Source organism: Ctenopharyngodon idella, chromosome 12, assembly GCF_019924925.1.
Source record: "Ctenopharyngodon idella isolate HZGC_01 chromosome 12, HZGC01, whole genome shotgun sequence".
NCBI lineage: Eukaryota > Metazoa > Chordata > Actinopteri > Cypriniformes > Xenocyprididae > Ctenopharyngodon > Ctenopharyngodon idella.
In genome coordinates, this window is record NC_067231.1 from 30,268,559 (window position 1) to 30,294,669 (window position 26,111).

At 36.3% G+C, this 26,111-nt stretch overlaps 1 protein-coding gene across 1 annotated transcript in view; it reads right to left on the reverse strand.

Annotated features, from left to right (window-relative positions):
• Window positions 1-997: 997 nt before the first annotated feature.
• Window positions 998-26,111, reverse strand: part of LOC127523799 (vinculin-like) — a 34,662-nt gene continuing 9,548 nt past the window's right edge. Inside the window, 20 exon segments of the mRNA XM_051914887.1 lie at window positions 998-1,981; window positions 2,686-2,790; window positions 3,034-3,237; window positions 3,310-3,495; window positions 3,574-3,701; window positions 4,931-5,233; window positions 6,249-6,357; window positions 6,454-6,732; window positions 8,070-8,269; window positions 8,716-8,818; window positions 8,820-8,907; window positions 10,685-10,860; window positions 10,944-11,097; window positions 12,505-12,652; window positions 12,719-12,809; window positions 18,822-18,982; window positions 19,661-19,783; window positions 20,226-20,334; window positions 20,431-20,581; window positions 23,222-23,292. Of these exon segments, the coding sequence (XP_051770847.1) occupies window positions 1,835-1,981; window positions 2,686-2,790; window positions 3,034-3,237; window positions 3,310-3,495; window positions 3,574-3,701; window positions 4,931-5,233; window positions 6,249-6,357; window positions 6,454-6,732; window positions 8,070-8,269; window positions 8,716-8,818; window positions 8,820-8,907; window positions 10,685-10,860; window positions 10,944-11,097; window positions 12,505-12,652; window positions 12,719-12,809; window positions 18,822-18,982; window positions 19,661-19,783; window positions 20,226-20,334; window positions 20,431-20,581; window positions 23,222-23,292 (3,036 nt within the window). The 3' untranslated portion in view covers window positions 998-1,834.

The window sequence follows — 26,111 nt, forward strand, 5'->3', positions numbered from 1 at the left end:
AAACTAATAGAGGATGAGCTCAGATTTAATTGCAATATTAAAGGATAAATGAAAATGATTTACTCAAATTGAGTTTCGAATGTATATAGTGTAAATATTTCACTTAAAAATACACTGGAGAAAATAATACTATTTAATATATATATATATTATTTTTAATTAAAAAATATTTTCCACTAATTTCTCCTTAATTATTTTTATATATAAATTACCGATAACCGATATATTGGCCGATAAATCTAAATTCATAACCATAAAGGTGAACAGTGTGCATCTGAAGTGTCTCAGCTGAAGGAAATAATCTATTATTTATCGGCTTTAATATATCGGCCAAATTTTCTTATTGTGCCGATAACAATAACATTAAAAATGAATATATATCGCCGATAACCGATAATTCTTTATATTTGAAAGCCGATAACTTATATATTGGCCAAAAAAACGAAACCCAAATTTTTATATAATTTTTGAGAGCCTGATTACAAAAACAAGTCTCACTATTAAAATCCATGTCCCAAATACACAACATATAGTTTTTATTTTTGTATTTTCCATTGTAATTTTAGCTATTTTAAGTCTTTTTAAGTAGTTTTTTTTTTTTTTTAAATGTCCATATAGTTTTAATTCATTTTTATTTCAGTTTTAGTTATTTTAGTACATCAAGTTAAACTAAATGAAGACAAGAAATGTTGCTTTGGCAACTAAGTACTTTTTATTTTATTTTATTTTATTTTTAGTTAACTATATCAACCCTGCCTTCAAAAATGCCTTTTTAACTTTAACTTTAACATATTGTACAGTATGTCAAAAAATCTAATTGCAAAATTGTCAATTATTAGAACATAATGAATGTCACAACTGATGAACTGTGGTAAAAACTGCACTGCACAGACTTGTGTGTCAATAAGAAACCACTGTTGAATAAACAGCCTTATATTTACAGCCAATTCCATTACAAAATGCAATCATATCAACAAATATAGTCCCACACATATGATTCAGCTGATAATTAGTTCTTTTATTATGACAAGGCACATTAGGTCTTACAGGCTGTCTTTAAAGATGAACACATTATTTACATCAAATCTGCTGATCTCCTCAATGATATAAAAGGCAAATATATGCAAAGAGCAAATTCTCACTCATATAAATATACTTGAGTGTGCATTCTGCAAGAGAGATTTTAGTAGTGTATTTAGCACAGTGATGTCATAGTGGAAATACGAGAGTGGCAGTGTGTGTGTGTGTGTGTGTGTGTGTGTGTGAGTGTTTTGTGTCTGAATATATAATGCAAACGGACTTGTTTGGCATAGATTACAGGAAGCACCAGGTCATAGCTTTGATTACCTCTTCATTTCAGTACTTGTATCGAGAGTTTGCAGCGTCATCCCTGAATGAAAGTGTTAACTAATCCACTAACCAGTTACCAACATTAGGGAAATTATATGCTGTCATCAACCCTTTGCATCAAAAACCACATTATGAGGATTTTATAATCCAAATTCTGTGCTTGTGTTTTTGTTCTGTTGGTGACATTTAATAATACAATCAAAGAGTGAAAACAAGGCTGGTGAGAAATATATATATGAAAATAATGAACATTGTGGAATTTTCCCTCCTAACCGGGATCCATCAAAACAAAATAAATCATTCTTTCCAAATTAGAAAAACAACGGAGCAAAGTTCTTTTACACTCAATGACATTCAAGAACAACGATTTTGATAATGGAATAGTGTAGTCCACGAGGTGGATGAGACGTCTGCATTGACATTGATGACCTGGACTCAAATGCTTCCCCCAATGCATGCTGGGATATTTGCACTGGTTCTTCCCTCACTGGTACCAGGGTGTCTTGCGGACCCAGCGCAGGGTGAATCCGGCATCTGTGCGGATCTTGATGGAGGCGGCCTCAGCTTCCCTCACCGTCTCCTTCACGGACTGCATCAGGTTCTGAGCGTTATGGACCAGCATCTCTGTGGCCTACAAGAGAACCAGCATGCATTTAGACGAGGGATGCATCGATATGAAAATTTTGGCCGATACCGATAACCGATAATTCTTTATATTTGAAAGCCGATAACCGATATATTGGCTGATAAATCTAAATCCAAAACCATCATGGCATCTGAAGTGTCTCAGCTGAAGGAAATAATCCATTTATCGGCTTTAATATATATATATAGGCCAAATTTTCTTATTGTGCCAATAACGATAACATAAAAAATTAACATATATCAGCCAATACCGATAACCGATAATTTTTATACAATTTTTGAGAGCCTGATTACAAAAACAAAAGTCTCACCATTAAAATCCATGTCTCAAACACACAATTATAATGTTCTCATTATAATATTATGTAGCTTATATGACAGACTTGCGCTGTACATGTTGAACTTAACTTTATTTTCCTTTTTTAAGTGATTTTCAATCATATTTCAAGCAATTCAAAACCATCATGGTGAACAGTGTGCATCTGAAGTGTCTCAGCTAAAGGAAATAATCCATTATTTATCGGCTTTAATATATAGGCCAAATTTTCTTACTGTGCCGATAACGATAACATTAAAAATGAACATATATCGGTCGATACCGATGGTGGCCGATATATCATGCATCCCTAATTTAGACAGGATTCATGATTTTAAATGAGAAATAGCAACAAGCAGAGAGCGAGATCTGACCTGCTCCGATTCCTCCTCACTGATGTTGGTGCGTCCCAACATGGTGGCCTTCACAGTGGAGAGAATCTTCAGCTGTGTGCTGATGGTAGGAATCCTCTCACACACCTAGAGCAAGACACACAAAAACTCCTTGAAAATATGCAAGGACAAACAGTCATAAAGTGCATTCTCACTGTCCCTGGTTCAAAAAGTTGGTTCACATCTCTTCCGAGTCCATTTCAGTAGTGCTTCATTTGTGATCTTAAATTGCACTCATTCATTTCCATGCACTTCCATCCAACCACATCAACCCATTTGTTAGCAGTCACCATATGGACTTTACTTCACCCAGTGCTTTGCTCTTATTACCTGCAGCAGGTTGGTTCGTATGCGTTTGTCCGTGCACTGCTTGGCGACCTCCTTGGCAAGGCGCGTGACCTCGTCAGAGGCTTTGGCGATGTCTTTGGCACACTGGATGAGCGCCCTCTTATTCCCACCGCTTCCTCGGACCAGTCGAGACATCTCGGCCATCAGCAGAGCCATGCGCTTAGCGGCACCGATGATGTCATTACCCTGCAAAAAACAATCATTGTTTAATAACCCACATGGATATGAACCCATTCTGCAAGACTCAACGAGACTGACCTTGCTGGACCACTTGCGGGCCTCGTCGTGCAGCTGTCGGGCGGCCACCATCATGGGTTCGCTGACCATTTCTCCAGCCTGCTGCTCAGGGAACTCCTCGTCCTTCTCCTCAGGCGGTGGAGGTCTGGGAGGAGGCACTTCACCCTCCGGCAGGGGCGGTTTTGGCGGGGCGGCGTTGTCGCTTATCTGAACAAGAACCGGCATTCGTGTTTAAAATCTTGCTTGTGCAATAAATGCATGCCATGTGTCTGCAGTGAAACTGACCTGCAGGTGCTCCAGGTCTGGAGGAGGAGGAGGAGGGAAGTCCGGCTCCTGTGGCTGGAACGCCTCTCTGACTTTAGCCACGGCACCCAGGATCTTAAAACCTGAGTCTAGGAAGCCCCTCTGAAGGCCTGTCAAGGAAGACAATGGTCATACACCGATATATCAGCTGCCGATATTTATCGTCCGATTTTTTAATCAATTTTTAACCATTGGCATTTCGGCTAGAGCATGAAAAAGGCCGATATAACAAACCGATGGTTTATTCATGATGTATGTTCATTTTTAATGTTATCAGTATTGGGCCGATAAGAAAATTTGGTTTACTTTGATTTAGATTTATCGGTTAATATATCAGTTATCGGCTTTCAAATATAAAGAATTATCGGTTATCGGTATCAGCCAAAATTTTCATTTCGGTGCATCCCTAGTCCCTAGCATCACACGACAGCATGCAAATACTGAATGGGGGCTGTCTTTTGCTTCTAATTCACACAAAATTACATCAAAATGGCCGTCTTGAGGAGTATCATTGTAAACATAGTCGGTTATGTCTTAAATGAACGTAAACAGCTGAGAAATAAAACGCTTGTGTAAGAGTATATTGGATCCGTGCAGCTCTTAAAGTGACAGCATATGTATTTCATATGTATCTTTGTTCTGTTGTATTTATGTATTTATATTGGCCTGCTGAATGTTAAATGGATGTTAAATGTTAAATTATTTGATGATGCAGCAATAAACTAGCTAGTATAACTTAATGCATGCATTTTTGCAGATGCAGATTTAAAACATGATCAAAACACTATTTTAATGACAAAACTTCAAATAAGAGAGCAAGTGACAAATATTGTTATCTGTATCAGAATTGGCCAATAATTGTTTTTTTAAAATCGGTATTGGTATCGGCACTTGCTCTCAAATAAGAGAAAAAGTGACAAATATCGGTATCAGTATCGGAATCTGCCGATAATTGTTTTTTGCAATTGGTATTGGTATCGGGCCAAAAAATCCTTTCGGTGCATCCCGAGTCATGACTAATTGTTTTTTAAAATCGGTATCGGCCTAAAAAAAAATCCTATCGGTGCATTTCCTGCCTGTGTTTTCAGTGTCTTGAAGCATTTTGATTCGCAATAAATGCTTCTCCATCTCTGAGTTTGGGCTGCCTTAACATGCATTTGGGAACGCAACGTGCAAACCATCTTCCCGAACTTAATGGGAAGAAGCGTCTAAAATGGGCTTTTGTCAACCAAAGGGAATCTGGGTGGTTGCTTTGTGGCCCAATTAAAAAAGCCCACTTACAAGTCTCTATTATTTAGCGGCTTCCACAATGAAGTTAACTTCTTTCTGTGTGTCTCACCTTGGTCCTGTATGTTGGCGGCCACGGCCTTGGCGTCCATGACCATCGGTGAGATGGTCCTGCTGAGCTCGTCGGAAGCCGCTTTCACAGTCTCTCTGAACTTCGGGTCCTCTGAGTTCTCCACCTCTCGTTTTGCCACCAGCAGGATCCGATTGGCTCGTCGGGCGATGCTGGTTGCCCCGGCGACTAGCATCTGAGGCTGGTGATTGGCCATAGCTACCTGACACTTGTCCAGATCTTTCTTTATGGCTTCTTCTGATGCATCCAACAGAGACCTGGTGTCAATCGCTTCATCCACCAGACCTGAGAAAGACAGAGACAGTCAGGGTTTGTTCAAGTAGCTTAAATTACTGTAGATGATTTCTGAAAATGATAAACAACAGTAAACAGAATGTTCCTATTCAGACTGGACTATTCGGACAAACTTTGTGATGTCAACTTATTTTTTTTTTTTTTTGGATAACTTTCTAACCATTTGTGGATCAAGTACTGATAGCATCCCATCTGACATAAAGAGATAATTACTAAAAATAAAATAAAATAATAAATTAAAAATAAATTAAAAATAAAATGTAAAATAAAAAAGAAAACAATAAAAAATTAAAATTATTAAAAATAAATACATTAGATTACAAAAAAATTGTAAAAATGTAAAATAAAGAAAAAAATAAAATGTAAAATAAAAATACAATATAAAATTAAAATTAAATTAAAAAAAACATTTATACAAATAAATTGGTAGATAGAATGTCTTCTGACATAAAAAGATTATTACTCGAAATAAATTAAAATTATAAAATATAAAATAAATTAAAAAATAAAATGTAAAATAAAAACAATATAAAATTATACAATATAAAATTAAAATAAAATTAAATAAATAAAAATAAACATTTATACAAATAAATCGATAGTGTAGACAAAAAAAGATTACTAAAAATAAATGCAATAATAAAATATAAAATAAATTAAAAATAAAAAAGTAAAAAAAATAAATGTAAAATAAAAATAAAACAATATATTATACAATATAAAATTAAAATAAAATTAAATGAATAAAAATAAACATTTATACAAATACATAGATGCTGTAGATAGAATCTCTTCTGACATAAAAAGATTATTACTCAAAACAATGAAATAAGATAAGAAATAAAGAAAAAAATTAATTGTAAAATAAAAACAAAACAATTTAAAATAGAACAATATAAAATACAAGAAAAAATATATAAAAATAAATCAAACAAAATAAATATAAATACATTTATACAAATGAATGGATGGATGGATGTGTAGACAGACAGAGAGATTTTGTAACCTGTCATTTTCTCGACATTGTCGATCCACTGATTCTTCATGGTCTCAAAGTGCTCGTAAGCCGCCTGGTTTCCAGGATTCTTCAGGAGGATTCGAGCTGCGGAGATGACCTGCAGGACAAAACCATAAAGAATTACACTTATTTACCATCAATGCCTCGTGTGAAGAATCTGAAGAACTGCAGCGAGAGCTTGTTCCTCTGTTACCTGTGGCGTCAGATCTCTGGCTGATTTGACGGCGGCCTGGATTCCCTCCACCGTGCTCTTGTTGGCCGTGCCGACGGCGGCTGCCTTCTCCGCTGTGGCGCCCAGACGGCCCGCGTGATTCTCAAAGTTCGCGGCCCTCTCCTCAAACACCTCCTCTCTGTTGGGCGCGTCTGGCGGGGCCGTCGCTGCCACAGCCAATAGTTTGACAGGTGTGGTCGTGTCGCTGAAGATGTCAGACACTTCCTGTGTCATGGCTTCCTGCATTTTACCCTTCAGCTCCTGCAACAAACAATATATTTTCAAATGTAATTTATTCCTGTGATCAAAGCTGAATTTTCAGCATCATTACTCCAGTCTTCAGTGTCACATGATCCTTCAGAAATCATTCTGATATGCTGATTTGCTGCTGTGGTCTAGAGGAAGATTCATATTCACTCACCAGCAGGTGGCGCTCTTTACTGTATCATTCTGCATAAGTGATATTGAATATGATGCTTGGTTGTTCTGTTTTCAAGTTTGTTTAAACAATTAGTGATAATTGTGTACATGCATGTACATTAAAGGGACTATTTTCCGCACTTATCAATTATTTTTTAATGTGAAGTCCACCTTTTATAAGTTCACAAATTAGTCAAGGTTTCTGGCATCATAATCTAGTTTTTCATGATGATTTTCCACTCTCTCTTTGACCTTTATAAATAAACAAATTACTTTTGCTACTGTACCTTTAAGACTTTTCTATGTAAATGATCTGTTACAGTGTTGATATTGTAACAAAAAATAATTAAAAATAAATAAATTAGATTAAAAAATAAATTGCAAAAATGTAAAATGAAATGTAAAAAAATTATATAATATAAAATAAATAAAAAAATAAATCGATAATAAATCGATAGATACTGTAGATAGATAGAATCTCATCTGATAAGATTATTACTCAAAATAAAATACAATATAAAACAAATTAAAAATAAAATGTAAAGTAAAAAGATAAAATGTAAAATAAAAAAACAATATAAAATTCTACAATATAAAATAAAATTAAATTAATTAAATATAAAATTCTACAACAAAATTAAAATTAAATAAAATATAAAATAAAAATATTATTTTATATATGTATATATATGTTCACATTTATACAAATAAATCTATAGATACTATAGATAGAATCTCTTCTGACATTAAAAGATTATTACTCAAAATAAAATAATAAAATATTAAACAAAATAATAAAAGAAAAAAAAGAAAAACTAAATGTAAAAAAAACTAAATGTAAAAAAAACTCTCTCTCTCTCTCTCTCTCTCTCTATATATATATATATATATATATATATATATATAAAAAATGAAAACTGAATATATAAAAAGCTAATTTAAACAATTAACTAATAAATAACATAAATAATACTAAAATAGCTCTGTTATGAGTTCACACCGTCATTTATCAAGTCATTAAAAACTGAATACGTGTTTACATGTATATGAGAATATTTGTGAGAGGATGTGAGATTATTTCTGAATGTTGTTTTTGGAGTTATTTTTGGCTGAGCTGGGAAGGAGGTTCTGTATTGTGAGCATGAGAGTGTCACGATCTTCACCGAACGCCGTCTTACTTTGAGAGTGTCCTGCAGCTGATGAGCGATGGCGCGGGCCTGTGGGCCGTCTCCCTCTCCGCGGGCCGCCAGCTCGGCTAACTGCGCCATCAGATGCTCCACCTCCTCACATTTACCCAGCAGCTCATGCCTCTGAGACGCCGGCAACGCATTGGCCAGGCGACGCCCCTCGGCAACCAGCCCACGAATAGCAGCCTGACCTACAAGTACACATGACCAAATGACTTTCTTCAGTGTGTGTGTTGCTGTTTGTACATCACAACATTCCTCATTTAAATAATTCATGCGCAGAATAAAGGGGTGGGGCCTGGTTGAGTTAGTTAGAAGTGTGTTGAAACTGTCGGTTATGGTAAGGGGCGGGACATTTCCTAAACACCAATCACAACACACTGCTCCAATCAGAGCACATTGTGCTTTTCAGAAGGAGGGGCTTCATAGAGACAGGAACTAAACAGAGCGTTACTGACAGACTGGGAAGAGAGGAGCTGCAACAATGGAGGATATGAGGAAAATAATCAACATTCAAGCAGGAAAACCTGTTCTAGTAGAGCACAAAAACAACATCAAGACTTAATAGAAGCATAATAGGTCCCCTTGAAAGTAAACAGGGTAATTTTGATGCCATATTGAAATATGAGAGACGCACCGACTCCGCTGTCGTCCAGCGTGGGGTTGTCGATCCATCTCTGAGCCTGCTCGATCTTTCCCTCCAGGTGAACGGCTGCTTTGGCCGGACGAGTGTTGGCCACAGGCTTTGCTGGTTTTGGACTGAAGGTTCTGCAGAGCTGTGGCGATCTGCTTGGCCAGCGCTCGAGCCTCAGGGGTATCGCCCTTACCTCTGAACACAGGATGATGAGCTCATTTAGTGCTTCATTCTGGATTAAGTTCGTTCACAATGCCGTTCCACGAAAGTCTCATTCAAACAGGACTAGTTTCCTCTGAGGAGGTGAAATCTAGTCTCTGGGTATATGGAAAATTAAAAAAAAAAAATCTAAATAATAGTAATAAAAATAAATTTGATTATTATTATTATTATTTAAATATTTTTTAATTTTTATTAAATTATAAAAATAAAATAAAATAAGAAATGCATTACTGTAGTAATAATACTATTGTACTGTAAAGTACAAAAATTACAACATTTAATAATAAAAATAATAATCATCATCACTGGACCATCAAATCTTTAAAAGATACTTTGTTGTTCTTGAAGAACTTAGTAAAAAGAAAACTAAGTACACTAACACACAATTTGAATATTTTTAAAAAATATAATAGAACAGTTAAACATTTTTTGATAAGCATATTTAAAACGTAATTAATTTATCTTTGATTAAAAAATAAATTAAATGATATTTTTTATAAAAAAATATTTAAACAAATACTTTTAATATTTTATAAAAAAAATAAATGTAAAAAAATATTATATTATTTTTGATAAAAAATATTATAAAACAAATATTTACAAAAAAATATTGTAATATTAACAAAATATTTTAAAACAAATATTTTAATGATTATAATATTTTAAATATTCTTTTTTATTTTATTAAATTATAAAAATTAAATCAAATAAGAAATGCATTACTGTAGTAATAATACTACTGTTATGTAAAGTAAAAAAATAAAAAATTGAATAATAATAATAATCACTGGAATATTTTGCCTGATTAATGCCATCAAAGACACTTAGAAACAAGAAAACTAAGTACAGTACGCTAACACACAATTTAATGTACTTCTGAATATTTAAAAAAAATATAATAAAACATTTAAACTTTTTTTTTGATAAGCATATCTAAAATGTAAATTTTTTTGTATAATCTTTAATTAAAAAATAAATGTAAATGTTTTTATTAAAAAAATATTTAAACATACTTTTAATATTTTGTGAAAAAATCTAATATTATTTCTGATAAAAAAAACACTTGTAACAAACATTTTATTAATTATAATTATTTAAATATTATTTTTATTTTACTAAATTATAAAAATTAAATCAAATAAGAAATGCATTACTGTAGTAATAATACTACTGTACTTTAAACTAAAAAAAATAAATAAATGTAATAATAATTAAAATCTTTAAAATATACCTTGTTGTTCTTGAAGAACTTAATAACAAGAAAACTAAGTACACTAACACACAATTTAATGTACTTCTGAATATTTAAATATAATATAATAGAACACTTAACCTCTTTTTTTGATAAGCATATTTAAAATGTAAATATTTTTGTATTATCTTTGATTAAAAATAAATGTAAATGTTATTTTTTATTTTTAAAGAAAAAACTTGTAAACTTAAATATTTTAATAATTATAATTATTTAAATATTATTTTTATTTTATTAAATTATAATTAATAAATTAAACAAATATTAAGTACATTAAAAAACACAAGTACACACAGCAGCTCATCTGACTCAAATACACAGACACAATGTACAGAACCGTTGCTTAACTACCGTCAAACAGTCAACAGTCAAACAATGGAAAAGCATGATTCCTCATGTGGGCAGCAGTGGAACATCATGCTAATATTCCAAAGATTCCAGCCAAGAATCCCCACAAAGCCTTCAACTCAAAGTCAAGATGTTCAGAGATGTACATACGCTTTCTTGAGATCGGAGAGTTTGGCAGTGAGACCCGCGATCTCGCCCATGTTGCGCAGGATGTCCTCTCGCTCTTTGGGATCTTCGCAGAGATCCGCGATTTTCCTCGCTTCTCCCAGAAGAGCCTTGATGTTCTCCTCTCCCTCAGGACCTCCGTGAGGGTCTGCCAGCCAGCTCTGTCGTCCACAAAACACAAATGGCACTCAATATACTGCTTAGAGAGGTGTGTGATCCATCCAAACAGGATCAACACGCTCACCTGAGCGGCGTCGATTCTCTTGGCGATGGCTTGTTTCGAGCCGGTCATGGCCTCCAATTTACGTGCCGCATTTTCCACTTTCCCCGTCAGGACGTCCAAACCCTGAGACACCTGCTGTGCTTTCTGCATGGCCACTGGACTCGCGCCCTGACCCCTGCGTAGGACACACAGATTAAACACATTAAACACACACACAAAAAAACACGATTAAGCTTTCGTACTTTCTCAAGAAAACAAATTTGCAGATGGTTCTGAATTAATTACTTCTACACCACTAATGGAACCAAATATTTTTGCATTTTGCTTTAATCCGTGCGGCATTCAAATTAAATTGTACTTCTGATTAATTTTTTTTAAGGATAATATAATAATAAAAATATTTCAATATTATTTTTGATTAAAAAAAATATTTAGGCATACATGCCTTTGATATTATCTCTGATAAACAACATATTTTAACGTAAATATTTTTATTATTAAAGAAATATTATTATTTTTGTTAAAAATATTTAAAAGAAAATACTTAAATGTAAATATTTTAATATTATTTTGATTAAAATATACTTTTAATATTACCTTTTATAAACAAATCAGCATTAGGGGGCGTGTATACTTATGATGGAGGAAGAGAGAGAGTGAGCCAATCAGCAGTAGGAGGCGTGTCCACTCATGATGGGGGAGGAGAGAGAGTGAGCCAATGAGTAGTAGGGGGCGTGTCCACTTATGATGGGGGAGGAGAGAGAGCCAATCAGCAGTAGGGGGCGTGCCCACTTATGATGGGGGAGGAGAGTGAGCCAATGAGTAGTAGGGGGCGTGTCCACTTATGATGGGGGAGGAGAGAGAGCCAATCAGCAGTAGGGGGCGTGTCCACTTATGATGGGGGAGGAGAGAGAGCCAATCAGCAGTAGGGGGCGTGCCCACTTATGATGGGGAGGAGAGAGAGTGAGCTAATCAGCAGCAGGGGGCGTGTCGCTTCATTATGGGGGAGGAGAGAGTGAGACATTAAGCAGAAGGGGCGTGTCCACTCATGATGGGGGAGGAGAGAGAGTGAGCCAATGAGTAGTAGGGGGCGTGTCCACTTATGATGGGGAGGAGAGTGAGCCAATCAGTAGTAGGGGGTGTGTCCACTTATGATGGGGAGGAGAGAGAGTGAGCCAATCAGCAGTAGGGGGCGTGCCCACTTATGATGGGGGAGGAGAGAGTGAGACATTAAGCAGTAGGGGCGTGGCCACTCATGATGGGGGAAGAGAGTGAGCCAATGAGTAGTAGGGGGCGTGTCCACTCATGATGGGTGAGGAGAGTGAGCCAATCAGCAGCAGGGAGGCGTGTCCACTTATCACAAATCATTATTTTGTTGCACTTCAGTTATGATAAAGAGACACCTATGTGTGTTCGTGCATTTCGGGGGCGGAGCAATGAAGGGAGGGGTGTGTCTGTTTCAAATATCAACAGTGTTCAACAACGATTCTCAGTAATCGCTTACTGCACCTTTAACATAGAAGATAAGTATATGAAACTGGGCCCTGGGGTTCAAACTCATCCTACCAATGGGTCGACATACCTGGCCCGCATCTCGGACACCTGCTCGGTGATCTGTCCAAGCGTTTTGGCTGTTCCCACAATGTCTCGTCTCTCTTTCCCAGCGCAGAGTTCGCCAACTTTACCCGCCTCGTCCAGGATCTGACGAATGGCCTGTTCGCCCGCGTCACCTGCAACGCCACAACATCAGCAAACCGCCACTGATTATTTGATGGGACATGTTAACAGAAACGCACCTGGCTGGGCGTGCGGGTCTCGGAGCCAGTTCTTCGCCTGGGCCATTTTGGAATCGATCAGAGCCAGCGCTCTCTTCATGGCCTCGGTGTCCTGCAGACGACATCCACACAGAATAAAACACACAATCAAACACGTCAAATCTCACATCAGGACGTCCTGTGGTGGACTCTGGTGGAGTGTGGCTGCTCTTATTTTGTCAGATGTCTGTGTGATTTATTAATAAGCACGACCTCAATAAACTCATTCATACACGAACACAATATTTTCTTCATATTTCTCATGTGACAGATCTGTATTTGAATGACTGAATGGAGAAAAATAAATATACTAAAATCTCACATTTTTAATTCTGTTTTCATATGTGGAAGTAAATCCAATACATATCTGATACATATCCATATCTGTATATATATATATATATATATATAAAATTACATTAAAATAATAAATTATATGATATAGATTAAATTAAATAAATAAATAATTGAATTTAATGTAATAATTTAACTTAATTCAATTCAACCCTAACCTAACCCTAACTCTAATTACATAAATAAAAATACATTTATAATAAAATTGTAATCATAAACTTTGACTTGCTGTGTGATTATAGTGCAATATAGCAAATTGAACTGAACTGAATTTACTTAAATGAGTTGAGAGTTTACTGAACAGAGAGAGAGAGAGAGAGAGAGAGAGAGAGAGAAAGAGAGAGAGAGTCAGTAGTATGTCCTTTTTTGGTTAAGAGTCGTCAGCTGCTGTTTCCTAATGCTGACTCACAAAGTTTGTCATAACACACACTCACACACACACACACACACACACACTCACACACTCACACACTCACACACTCACACACACACTCTCAGTGGGATTGATTCAGTGCTGCTGATGGTGCAACACTTTTTCAGTCCATCTCAAGTGCATCACATCTTCAGAAATGAGGCGTTTTAACACTTTTGTAGCGTCAGACTAAAACCCACAAACCTCACAGTTCCTCTCATGAGGAAACACACTCACACGCACCACAGCTCAACACATGCTGCCAATGACCAGACCAGCTTCTTCTGAAATCCTGGACTATGTATCGTCTGTGTCTAGGTTCATTTTTTTACACATTTATTGACGGTACCCTGCTTATAAAACATCTTAAACCAGTCTAAAGTGGTTTTCTGGTCTCAGATAGAGAGATTTAGGGCACTGAGAGATCAGATAAACAAGCTTAAACCAGATAAGACCAGCAAATAGGGCTGGGTTAAGCAGATTCTTTCATCAGATTACAGTGGAGGTGAAGAGAGCGGAGACAGGAAGATGGTGGGACAGGTCAGGAAATGACCAAAGCTGGTCAGCTCAGGTAACTGGTATTAGCACTTCATTCTGACAATATTAGAGTTTTAAATTATTATTATTACAGTGAATACTTTCAGTGATGACAGAGAGACTGCATTCGCACATACATTCACACATACATTCACACATAGATTCACACATAGATTCACACACACACACACAATATTATTACAACACTTCAGACAGAAAACAGGATCTCAGAGCAGTTCAAGATTAAACGCACACAAACACTTTGCTGAAAGAAACACAAGACAGATTAGTGCTGCTCACATTACAGCAGGACAGACACACTGGACACATTAAACGGAGCCATCGGTGAGTCCAGCACGGCACAAACCTCTGCTTCCTTCTCCAGTGTTAAACACTCTGTACTGTATGTTTGCTTAATATTTTTATTAAGCGTCCAAAAAGTTCAATCTTGTAGTTATCCATTGTTTCTACTGCATGTTATAATTTTATATAATTTTTTAATAAATTAAATACATTAAATTATATAATATTTAAATTATTTATAATATAAATATATGTTTTAATTTTAATAGATATATATATATTAAATTATAATTATATTAAAATTATACATAATTTTTAAAAAGTGACAGAAATCTTTTGTAACATTATAAATGTCTTTACTATTTCAAATAAATGCTTTTGAACTTTCTATTTATCAGAGAATCCTGAAAAATAATATGCATCATGGTTTCCACAGAAATATATGGAAGCTCGTTTCCATCACAGAATAAAAAAAAATAAAGGATAATTGCGAATTATCTCACAATTCGGACCTTTTTTCTCACAATTGCATGATATAAAGTCGCAACTGCGAGTTATAAAGTCAGAATTGTGAAATATAAACTTTCTTAAAAAAAGTATTTTTTTCCTCAGAATTGGACTTTATATCTCACAATTATGATTTTATAACTCACAATTCTGAATTTATAACTCACAATTCTGAATTTATAACTCGCAATTGAATTTATATCTCGCAATTCTGACTTTATATCTTGCAATTGCAACTATCTCGCAATTATGATTTTATAACTCGCAATTTAGTTTATATCACGCAATTGTGACTTTATAACTCGCAATTGAGTTTATATCTCACAATTCTGACTTTATAACTTGCAATTGCGACTATATCTCGCACTTATGACTTCATAACTCGCAATTTAGTTTATATCTTCGCAATTATGACTTTATAACTTGCAATTGCAACTATCTCGCAATTATGATTTTATAACTCGCAATTGAGTTTATACCTCGCAATTCTGACTATATCTCGCAATTCTGACTTTTTTAACTCGCAATTTAGTTTATATCTCGCAATTACGACTTTATAACTCGTAATTTAGTTTATATCTTCGCAATTACGACTTTATAACCAGCAATTGAGACTATATCTCGCAATTACGACTTTATAACTCACAATTTAGTTTATATCTCACAATTACGACTTTATAACCAGCAATTGAGACTATATCTCGCAATTACGACTTTATAACTCACAATTTAGTTTATATCTCGCAATTGTGACTTTATAACTCGCAATTTTGACTTTATATCACGCAATTCTGAGAAAAAAAAAGTCATAATTGGGAGATGTAAACGCACAATTGCGAGAAAAATGTCAGAATTGTGAGATAAAAAGTCGCAGTTACCTTTTGTATTTTTTATTCAGTGGCGGAAACAAGCTTCCACAGAAATCTGAAGCAGCACAACTGTTTTCAACATTGATAATAATCATAAATGTTTCTTGAGCAGCAAATCATCATATTAGAATGATTTTTGAAGGATCATGTGACACTGAAGGCTGGAGTAATGATGCTGAAAATTCAGCTTTGATCACAGGAATAAATTACACTTTATTATATATTCACACAGAAAACAGCTGTTTTAAATTGTAATAATATTTCACTATTTTTACTGTATTTTTGATCAAATAAATGCAGCTTTGATGAGCAGGAGAAACTAAAATCTTACCAAACCCCAAACAATTGAACAGTAGTATACATATCATCCCCGAAATATTTCTATATTTGTGCATCCTTAGAAAAAAAAAAATGCAGAAAACACTCAATAAGATGTATATTATATTGTTTTTATGTCTAATTTATTTTTAATTCATTGATTTAACTATTTTTGGTTCTATGTATTTGCCCACATTAGCTATAATGTAATAATGTATAATGTAATTTATACACTTTTTTTCATTTTTTAGATGACTTGACACTGGAAAAGGAAATGTTTTTTGATATCTGTGATGGCGATTATGAAAAGCATGACAAACGCGTGAGATCATCTAAACGTCGTATTTCCCTTCGAGCGCAGCTCCATTCCGTTAGCATCACACACGAGCGACGGGACGTCACTTCACTCTGAATCTCATCACATGTAAGCGAGGCCGAGCGACACCTGCTAACACACGGCGAGAGAGCATGCGCACAGATCTTACCTTCTACAGCGGGAGGAAAACAAACCAAGAGAGGAGAAACAAAACACAACTTTTAACAAGAACGAGTGAGAAGAGATGAAAAACAAATAAACAAAAACACCGAAAATCCACAACCACAAGCCTAGTTCTCACAAAACCCACATCTGAAAGCTTCAGCCTTCCCTAGAAACACTCACTTCCCCAAAACACAGGAATAAATCCCACAAAACATCAGTATTTCATCCACAAAATTATAAATATTATTCTGAAGTCTATATTAGGACTATTAATATTTTTAGAATTGTGACATTATTTTCATGACAATTTAACGTATTTCCCCTAAATGTTGTGCAATGCAAATCACATTAACTTTAATGTAAAATAATTATATATTATTATAAAAATGATACTTTACAATAAGGTTGCATAAGTTAACATGAACTCTCAATGAATAATACTTCCACAGCATTTATTAAATGTTAATTTCATTTACTAATACATTTTTAAAATCAAAAGTTGTATCTGTTAACATTAGTTTACAGTACACTGTGAACTAACATGAACTATTAAGTAACATTAACAAAGATTAAAAAAATACTGTAAAAATAAATTGCTCATTGTTAGCTAATGCATTCCAAATGAGAGCGTATTGTAAATTGTTACCATGAAAATATATTATAACTAGAATGTACATTTCATGAAAAAAGTGAGTGGTGCTTGCAGTGGCAAAACTCGCCACTCGGTTGCTAGGGTGTTTTTAGGTGGTTGCTAGGTGGTTGCTAAGGTGTTCTGGGTCATCATTGCTAGGCCGTTGCTAGGTGGTTGTTAAGGTGTTCTGGGTGGTTGCTAGGGTGTTGCCAGGCAGTTGCTAAGGTGTTCTGGGTGGTTGCTAATGTCAAAGTCAAAGTCAAGTTTATTTCTAGAGCACATTTAAAACAACAGAAGTTGACCAAATTGCTGTACATCCAAAATCATAAAATAAACATGTGTTGCTAGGCGGTTGCTAGGGTCTTCTGGGTGGTTGCTTGGGTGTTGCTAGGCAGTTGCTAAAGTGTTCTGGGTGGTTGCTAAGGTGTTGCTAGGCAGTTGTTAGGGTGTTCTGGGTGATTGCTAGGGGGTTGCTAGGATATCCTGGGTGGTTGCTAGGGTGTTGCTAAGGTGTTCTGGGTTGTTGTTAGGGTGTTGCTAGGCAGTTGCTAAAGTGTCCTGTGTGGTTGCTAGGGTGTTGCTAGGCAGTTGCTAGGGTGTTGCTAGGCAGTTGCTAATGTCAAAGTCAAAGTCAAGTTTATTTCTAGAGCACATTTAAAACAACAGAAGTGCTGTACATCCAAAATTATAAAATAAACATGTGTTGCTAGGCAGTTTCTAGGGTGTTCTGGGTGATTGCTAGGGTGTTGCTAGGATATCCTGGGTGGTTGCTAGGGTGTTGCTAGGTGGTTGCTATGGTAACCTGGGTGGATGCTAGGGTGTTGCTAGGTGGATGCTAAGGTACTCTGGGTGGTTGCTATGGCATTACAAGGCGGTTGCTAGGGTATTCTGGGTGGTTGCTAGGGTGTTACTAGGCGGTTGTTAGGCAAGCACCACTAATTGCAAAAAAAAAAAAAAACCTCAAAACTAAAATGTCCAGACAAATATACAAAATTGTCATTAAAAATAATTGTCAAAAAAAAAAAAGCATAAAATCTTGATATTCCTTGATATTCTTTTAAGACAAATATTATATCTTTGGATTTTGGTGTGGATTGTTTTTGTGAGATTGATTCACAGATCTGAGAAGCTTTTAAAAGTGTGATATGCTGATATTTTCATGCATGCAATTCAGTGTCTGCAGCTCTGAAAAAGCTCACCAGGTTTCTACGTTCAATCCAAACACAGTTAAACCGCATCCTTTATCCTCTCTCAAGAACATGCGAGCAAAAACCCTTTTAGATGCATGTTTGAGGCAACAAATGTATTTTTAGTCCATGGACTTCTGAAACTTTGAGTCCAGTTGATTTATGAACGTTTGTTATTGTTTGCACATGCCCATTCCAGCCAAAATCTTCAGCCAGAAAACCAGCTCAAAACACACACAAAGTACAATGCAACACACACACACACACATATCTGTATTTACACACTTCACCCTTCAATTTAAAATTCTTCTGTCAAATCTTTCATGTTTAGAACACTAGAATGCATGTGCATGCACGTGTGTGATGTATTATGCATGATAAATAATATAATGGCAAAGATCCGTGCACGTTGGTGAGCAGACAGTAAATCTGTGCATGTGTGAGGCGTGCACATGAAGACACGGCGACCTTTGCCCTCTCACACACCTTATTGGCCCAGGCGTCCTCGTCCCAGGACGTGAGCTGCAGCACGCGGATGATTTCATTGATCTCTGTGCTCATCTTCTCCACGGTGAAGTTCCTGTTCTTCAGCGCCTCCTCCACACCCTTCCCTTGAGACGTCCTGGTCGTTACGAAGATCTTAATGCCTGCGTGAGATAAACGCCGTCAGATACGGTGAGATTCACAGCAATAAACTACACATCTACTGCAAACTCTGTTTGATTTGTGATACAATAACATTAAAAAATTTGGGGTCGGTAAGAATATTTTGTTTTTGAAATAGAGGCCTCGTGCGTGTATTTGATCAAAAATTCAGTAAAAATAGTGAAATAATACAATGTAAAATAGTTGTTTTATATGGAAGCTTGTTTCTGCCATGAAATAAAAAATAAAAAAAGGTAATTGCAACTTTTTCTCACAATTCTGATTTTTTTTCCTCAGAATTGCGAGTTATAAAGTCAGAATTGCGAGTTATAAAGTCGGAATTGCGAATTATAAAGTCAGAATTGTGTGTTATAAAGTCAGAATTTATTAATTTTATTTACAAATTCATTAATTTGCAAGAAAACAATGGCAGACAATGCAAAATATTACTGATTGTTTATTTTCAACACATTAAATCCATATAATGCAACTAATTCGACAAACGCTAAACTTTTGAACAGTACTGTATATTGTGCACTTCTAATGCATTAAAAGTGTTCGACTAACATCACTAATGCTGGTAATTGTCACACTAATAAGAGCATTTTAAACTGACTGATTAATAGTTAAGTGTAAGGTAATAGTGAAGAGCTGTAGTTTAACGAGGTCAGAGGTCAGACCTGAGATGAGAACGGGCAGCAGCTCCTTCACGGTGTTCATGGAGTTGACCAGCATGACTCTGTGCTCCTGATGAGTTAACTCCTGCTGTCGCTCGTCAATCATCTTGGCCATCTTTGTCATGCCTGTGGACGCAAAAATACAGTGACGCATTCATCTGGTAAACTGGGACTGATTAACCTGGAATACACTAAACGACTTTTAAAATCTGAACAGATATGTGTTCTAAAATCAGCTCGAAATATCAAACATGTTTTGATATCCTCAGATTGGATGGGATCATAGTCTGCGCCCATCATGTGATTTTCTGTAAAATCTGTCAACTCTGACAGCCCAAAATCTACAGACTGGCACAAACTTTCGACTTTTGGCCTTTGGCATTGTGTGTATCATGCACAAAAACAGCTTGTTTTTCCTTCCATTCAAAAATAAGCATTTACAACATGGTATAATAAATGATCTGTGGGGTATTTTGAGCTGAAACTTCACAGACACATTCTGGGGACTTATATTACACCTGGTAAAAGGGGCAAAATAGGTCCCCTTTAAAATAACTTCCATCCTGACCTGGTCCCAGGTTCTTGGTGTAAGTAATCAGATCTTCCATCGACTCCACCACCTCAGCGACCGTCAGATACTCCAGAATCCCTTTACACACACGGATGATTTTACGGACCTGAGATCAGGAAAGAGAGCAGAGATTCTGTCAGTACCGATGCACAAACTCAAACCCAGAGGAATAATCCATTAAATGGTATTAAATGCATCGTGCCTCGGCCTCATCGAACGTCAGCAGCAGGTCAGAGGTGCCGGAGAGGATCCCGCGGGAACCGTCGATCAGATAATCTCTGGCTTGGACAGAATACGGGTCGGACTTCAACATCTGAGCGGCCTGCACCAGTTTAGTGCATGCATTCTCAACCCTACAGAGAACAACACAACACAGAGACAGCGTGTAAGTTACTGCCTTTCTCACACTCAGATCTCAACAATAAGGATTTTTTTCTGCAAGCCGGTTATTTGCCCTGCCAACATTATATTGGCTCCACCACAAAAGAATGATTAATTTTTGTTTTTAGCAATGTACACTGCTGTTCCAAAAAATGGTGTGGGTCCCTTTTGGTCACCAAGGCTCAATTTATTTGATCAAAAATAAAGTAAAATTATTAAATATTATTACAATTGAAAACAGCTGTTTTCTATGTGAATATATGATAAACTGTAATTTATTCCTGTGATCAAAGCTGAATTTTCAGCATCATTACTCCAGTCTTCAGTGTCACATGATCCTTCAGAAATCATTCTAATATGCTGATTTGTTGCATTAGATATTGTAACTTTGTAGCATTACAATGTGTAACTTTGTTGCATTAGATATCGTAACTTTGCTGCATTAGATATCGTAAATTCGTAGCATTAGATATCATAACTGTTGCATTAGATGTCATAATTTTGTTGCATTATAATGTGTAACTTTGTAGCATTAGATATCACAACTTCGTTGCATTACAATACGTAACTTTGTTGCATTAGATATCGTAACTTTGCTGCATTAGATATCGTAACTTTGTAGCATTACATATCATAACTTTGTAGCATTAGATATCATAACTGTTGCATTAGATGTCATAATTTTGTTGCATTATAATGTGTAACTTTGTAGCATTAGATATCGTAACTTTGTTGCATTAGATATCGTAACTTTGTTGCATTAGATATCGTAACTTTGTTGCATTAGATATCGTAACTTTGTAGCATTAGATATCGTAACTTTGTAGCATTAGATATCGTAACTTTGTTGCATTAGATATCGTAACTTTGTAGCATTAGATATCGTAACTTTGTAGCATTAGATATCGTAACTTTGTTGCATTAGATATCGTAACTTTGTTGCATTAGATATCGTAACTTTGTAGCATTAGATATCGTAACTTTGTTGCATTAGATGTCATAATTTTGTTGCATTATAATGTGTAACTTTGTTGCATTAGATATCGTAACTTTGTAGCATTAGATATCGTAACTTTGTAGCATTAGATATCGTAACTTTGTAGCATTAGATGTCATAATTTTGTTGCATTATAATGTGTAACTTTGTTGCATTAGATATCGTAACTGTGTTGCATTAGATATCGTAACTTTGCTGCATTAGATATTGTAAATTCGTAGCATTAGATATCATAACTGTTGCATTAGATGTCATAATTTTGTTGCATTATAATGTGTAACTTTGTAGCATTAGATATCGTAACTTTGTTGCATTACAATCCATAAATTTGTAGCATTAGATATTGTAACGTTCTTGCATTAGTTATCGTAACTTTGTAGCATTACAATGCGTAAATTTGTAGCATTAGATATCGTAACTTTGTTGCATTAGATGTCGTAACTTGTTTACATTTGTTGGATGTTCTGGATGTTTACACTTTCATCTACATGTTATGATACTTTATTGTATTTATTTTAGTTAATTACTCCCCAACACCTTCTGTCCCACATGGATGCGTTTCCATTCACAGTTCAGCATCCCTAAATCACACAGTAGTGACTTATTAGGCACACACACACACACACACACACACACACACACACACACACAAACAGACACACAAACAGACACACAAACAGACACACACACGTCCTTATTCATCTGTGTCCGACTGTCATCAGGAGGGTTTTGTTGTAGTTGCAGGATGGAGACTGGTGTCATATTTCTCTGTGACAGACTGCAGCTGTGTTTGTGTTTGTGTGTGTGTGTGTGTGTGTGTGTGTGTGTGTGTGTGTGTGTGTGTGTGAGTTACAGGACAGCAAGGTCACAAATATGTGTGTGTGTGTGTGCGGCAAGGAGATGTGAAGGCTACAGTAATGCATATGAATGTTAATCAGCCTTAATGCATCAGGCCACACACGAACAGAAACTATATTTAGAGAGAAAACATACAGCAGGTTGTTCATTATGTGTGTGTCAGTGTTTCCAGTAATCCATATGTTCTCCCTGAGCACAGCAGAATGAATTCATGTGTGACTCACAGGAGCTTCAGGATTGATGCAGCTGCACAGAAACATCTCGTCTCCATCTTTGTTCAAAGCTAAAGCCTTTTGGACTTGTAGAACGTGTCATTATTGTAAATAAATCAAGTTTGATTACAACAAGAATGACTCAACATCTGAGTAAACACTAAACAGCTGACAAAGACCCACGAAAACAGCATATTTGTGGGCTTTCACATGAGCAACAACAAACTCAAAACCTCTGTGAACCAGTTCTTATGGAGCAGGGTTTGAGGTGGAGGTTGAATTGTGGGTTCTAATCTGCTGTTTGTTAAATATGGCTATTTCCGGTTTTACTTTATTTAGTTATTTATATTGTGTGCATACTGAGGCAATAACACATGTGTAAGAGCTCTACTGATCCTCTCAGGAGGTGTAGTTGTGTTTGCTCATGAGCGCAGCTGCTCCAGCATGTCCGCACCTGATTTATTAGTCAACACACCTGCATTAGAGCACTTCCTCTCTCAACAAACAACACACACACACACACACACACACACACAGTCTCTTACTTGATAAAGGCAGGAGGCATGTCTCTCCTCATGATGGCATCCTCAGTGGTCTGAACCGTCTCTTTGCCCACCTGCATTGAACACACACACAAAACACACTTAATAAATACATGTATAAACCATACGGCACATATCACAACACACTCTCAAACATGAAGGCCATCTGAAATGGAACAGCACTAAGTTTACTTTCCAGAATGCATGACTTTATTTCTAATGAACATTTATTACAACAAAAACTACATGCCATCATTTAAAGGGGACCTATAATGCCCCTTTTACAAGTCTCTGGTGTCTCCAGAATGTGTCTGTGAAGTTTCAGCTCAAAATACCCCACAGATCATTTATTATAGCTTGTCAAATTTGCCCCTATTTGGGTGTGAGCAAAAACATGCCATTTTTGTGTGTCACTTTAAATGCAAATGAGCGGCTGCTCCCGCCCCCTTTCCAGAAGAGGGCGGAGCTTTAACAGCTCGCGCTTCGGTCGCTCAACAACAACAAAGCTGGAGAATCTCACGCAGCCAAAATGACGACGGTGTTCAGCCTTACATTGTTCAAACCGGAGTCGACACTGATGGAGAGACTCAGGAAGAAGTTACAACTTTTAGACGTTTCTGAATGGTTAGTGGATAAATTTATGTAGCTGCTGTGGAGTTGATTCAACTCATCGACTAGCATGTGCCGTCATATTGATCTTTTGTGCAAATCCAGCGTTGAATTGACCCTCGTTTGTGAAGCAGTCCGGCGTAAAATGACGGCATTTACAACAACAACTCTTCCTCTTCTCTAAAGCAGCCCAACATGGCCTCACCCGCTTTGTTGTGTGTTCTCGGAGGCGGGGTTTATGTAAATTTTGGGGTTTGTGTTGTCACCAACCCAGGAAGAAGCTCATTGTAGTCCCTACAAGCCGTTAAAAAGTGATTTCTGTAAAAGAAAATATCTCCCTTTGTTTTGAACTTTAAGCGTCGTAACTTTGAGAGAGACCCTGATTCGAAAGATGTTCAATGTCATGAAAATGAGTTTAATTCTCAACCCAAAACACACAACTTAAGAGACAAACTCAGCTCATGAAACTCTGCGACAAGAGTCAGACGTGACCGCTAATTCTGGCTCATTTCAACGGCCCACTCTTATGAGTCAGTATTTATTCAGATAATGACAGACACACACCGAACAGGTCTGCTGTCACCCAGATGACTTCATGTTTGGTTCCTCTCCAGCTTCGGCGGTTGGCAGTGTGCTCTCGCTTAGAAAACTGAAAGCCACGTTCAACGTCTTTCTCCCAAAATTAGCTCACTGATGTTATGCAACTCTGTATGATTCTCAGCATACTAAAGTAAACTAGAAACAGCATTCACAAGCCATTTTACTTCTTTAATGTGATGCAAATCTGAAGTGAAATAAGTTTCTGTTATTTTCTGGTCTCTAAATATGCCTCAGTTCCCTCTTTCAGTTTAAATAAGGAATCATGCATGTCTGCTGCACAAATGAGGTTTAATACTCAAAGCATTAGTTCACTCCAGAATTAAAATTTCCTGATAATTTACTCACCCCCAAGTCATTCAAGATGTTCATGTCTTTCTTTCTTCAGTGGAAAAGAAATTAAGGGGTTTAAGGAAAATATTCCAGGATTCACTGGGGTTCAACGGGTTGAAGGTCCAAATGTCAGTTTCAGTGCAGCTTCAAAGAGCTCTACATGATCCCAGACGAGGAATAAGAGTCTTATCTAGAGAAACCATCGGACATTTTCTAAAAAAAATAAAAAATTATATACCTTTTAACCATAAATGCTCGTCTTGCTCTGCGATGTGCCACGCATTACGTAATCATGTTGGAAAGGTCATGCGTGACGTAGGTGGAAGTACTCATTTTCTCCTCCAAGTTCAAAATCCTCCGACATCGTTGTTTTACCTTTTTTTTGTAAAGAGCGCTCAGTCTTTGAACGTTTGCTTTGTAAACACTGGATCGGTACTTCCACCTACGTTACGCCTGATCTTTCCAACGTGATTACGTAATGCGTGGAGCATCACAGAGCAGTGCAAGATGAGCATTTATGGTTAAAAAGTATATCATTTTTATTTTTCTTAGAAAATGACAGATGGTTTCTCTAGATAAGACTCTTATTCCTCGTCTGGGATCATGTAGAGCTCTTTGAAGCTGCACTGAAACTGACATTTGGACCTTCAACCCGTTGAACCCCAGTGAAGTCCACTATATGGAGAAAAATCCTGGAATATTTTCCTTAAACACCTTAATTTCTTTTCCACTGAAGAAAGAAAGACATGAACATCTTGGATGACATGGGGGTGAGTAAATTATCAGGAAGTTTTAATTCTGAAGTGAACTAATGCTTTAGGAGGTTTATTCAAATCACTAACCCTGAACATGAACAATACAGCAATAGTAATGTTTGCTTTAGCAATCAAGCGCAGGATTCATGTTCGGACGAATCAGCAGCAGTGGATGATGTCAGATCAGATTCAAAGCACATTCCTCTGTTTTTTTCCACTCACTCTCTGTTTCCTCACAAAAGAGAGCAGTATGTTCTTCTAGTATGAGCTGTTCAGCTAAAATAGAAACTGCCTGGCAGTGACACCACAGACATTCCAGCCATTTGTGTTTAACACAGGAGGAGCGAACACACACACACACACACACACACATACATGCTGCTATCAAGTTACACCTTTCCCTTTAGACAGGTAAGAACAGGTTTAGTCACAAATCCTACACTTTAAAAAAAAAAAAAAATGCTGGGTTAGAAACAACCCAAGTTGGGTTGAAAATGGACAAACCCAGCGATTGGGTTGTTAAATGTTTGCCCAACCTGCTGGGTAGTTTTATTTAACTCAACTATAGTTTAAAAGTTACTGTACTGTTTGCTTAAAAT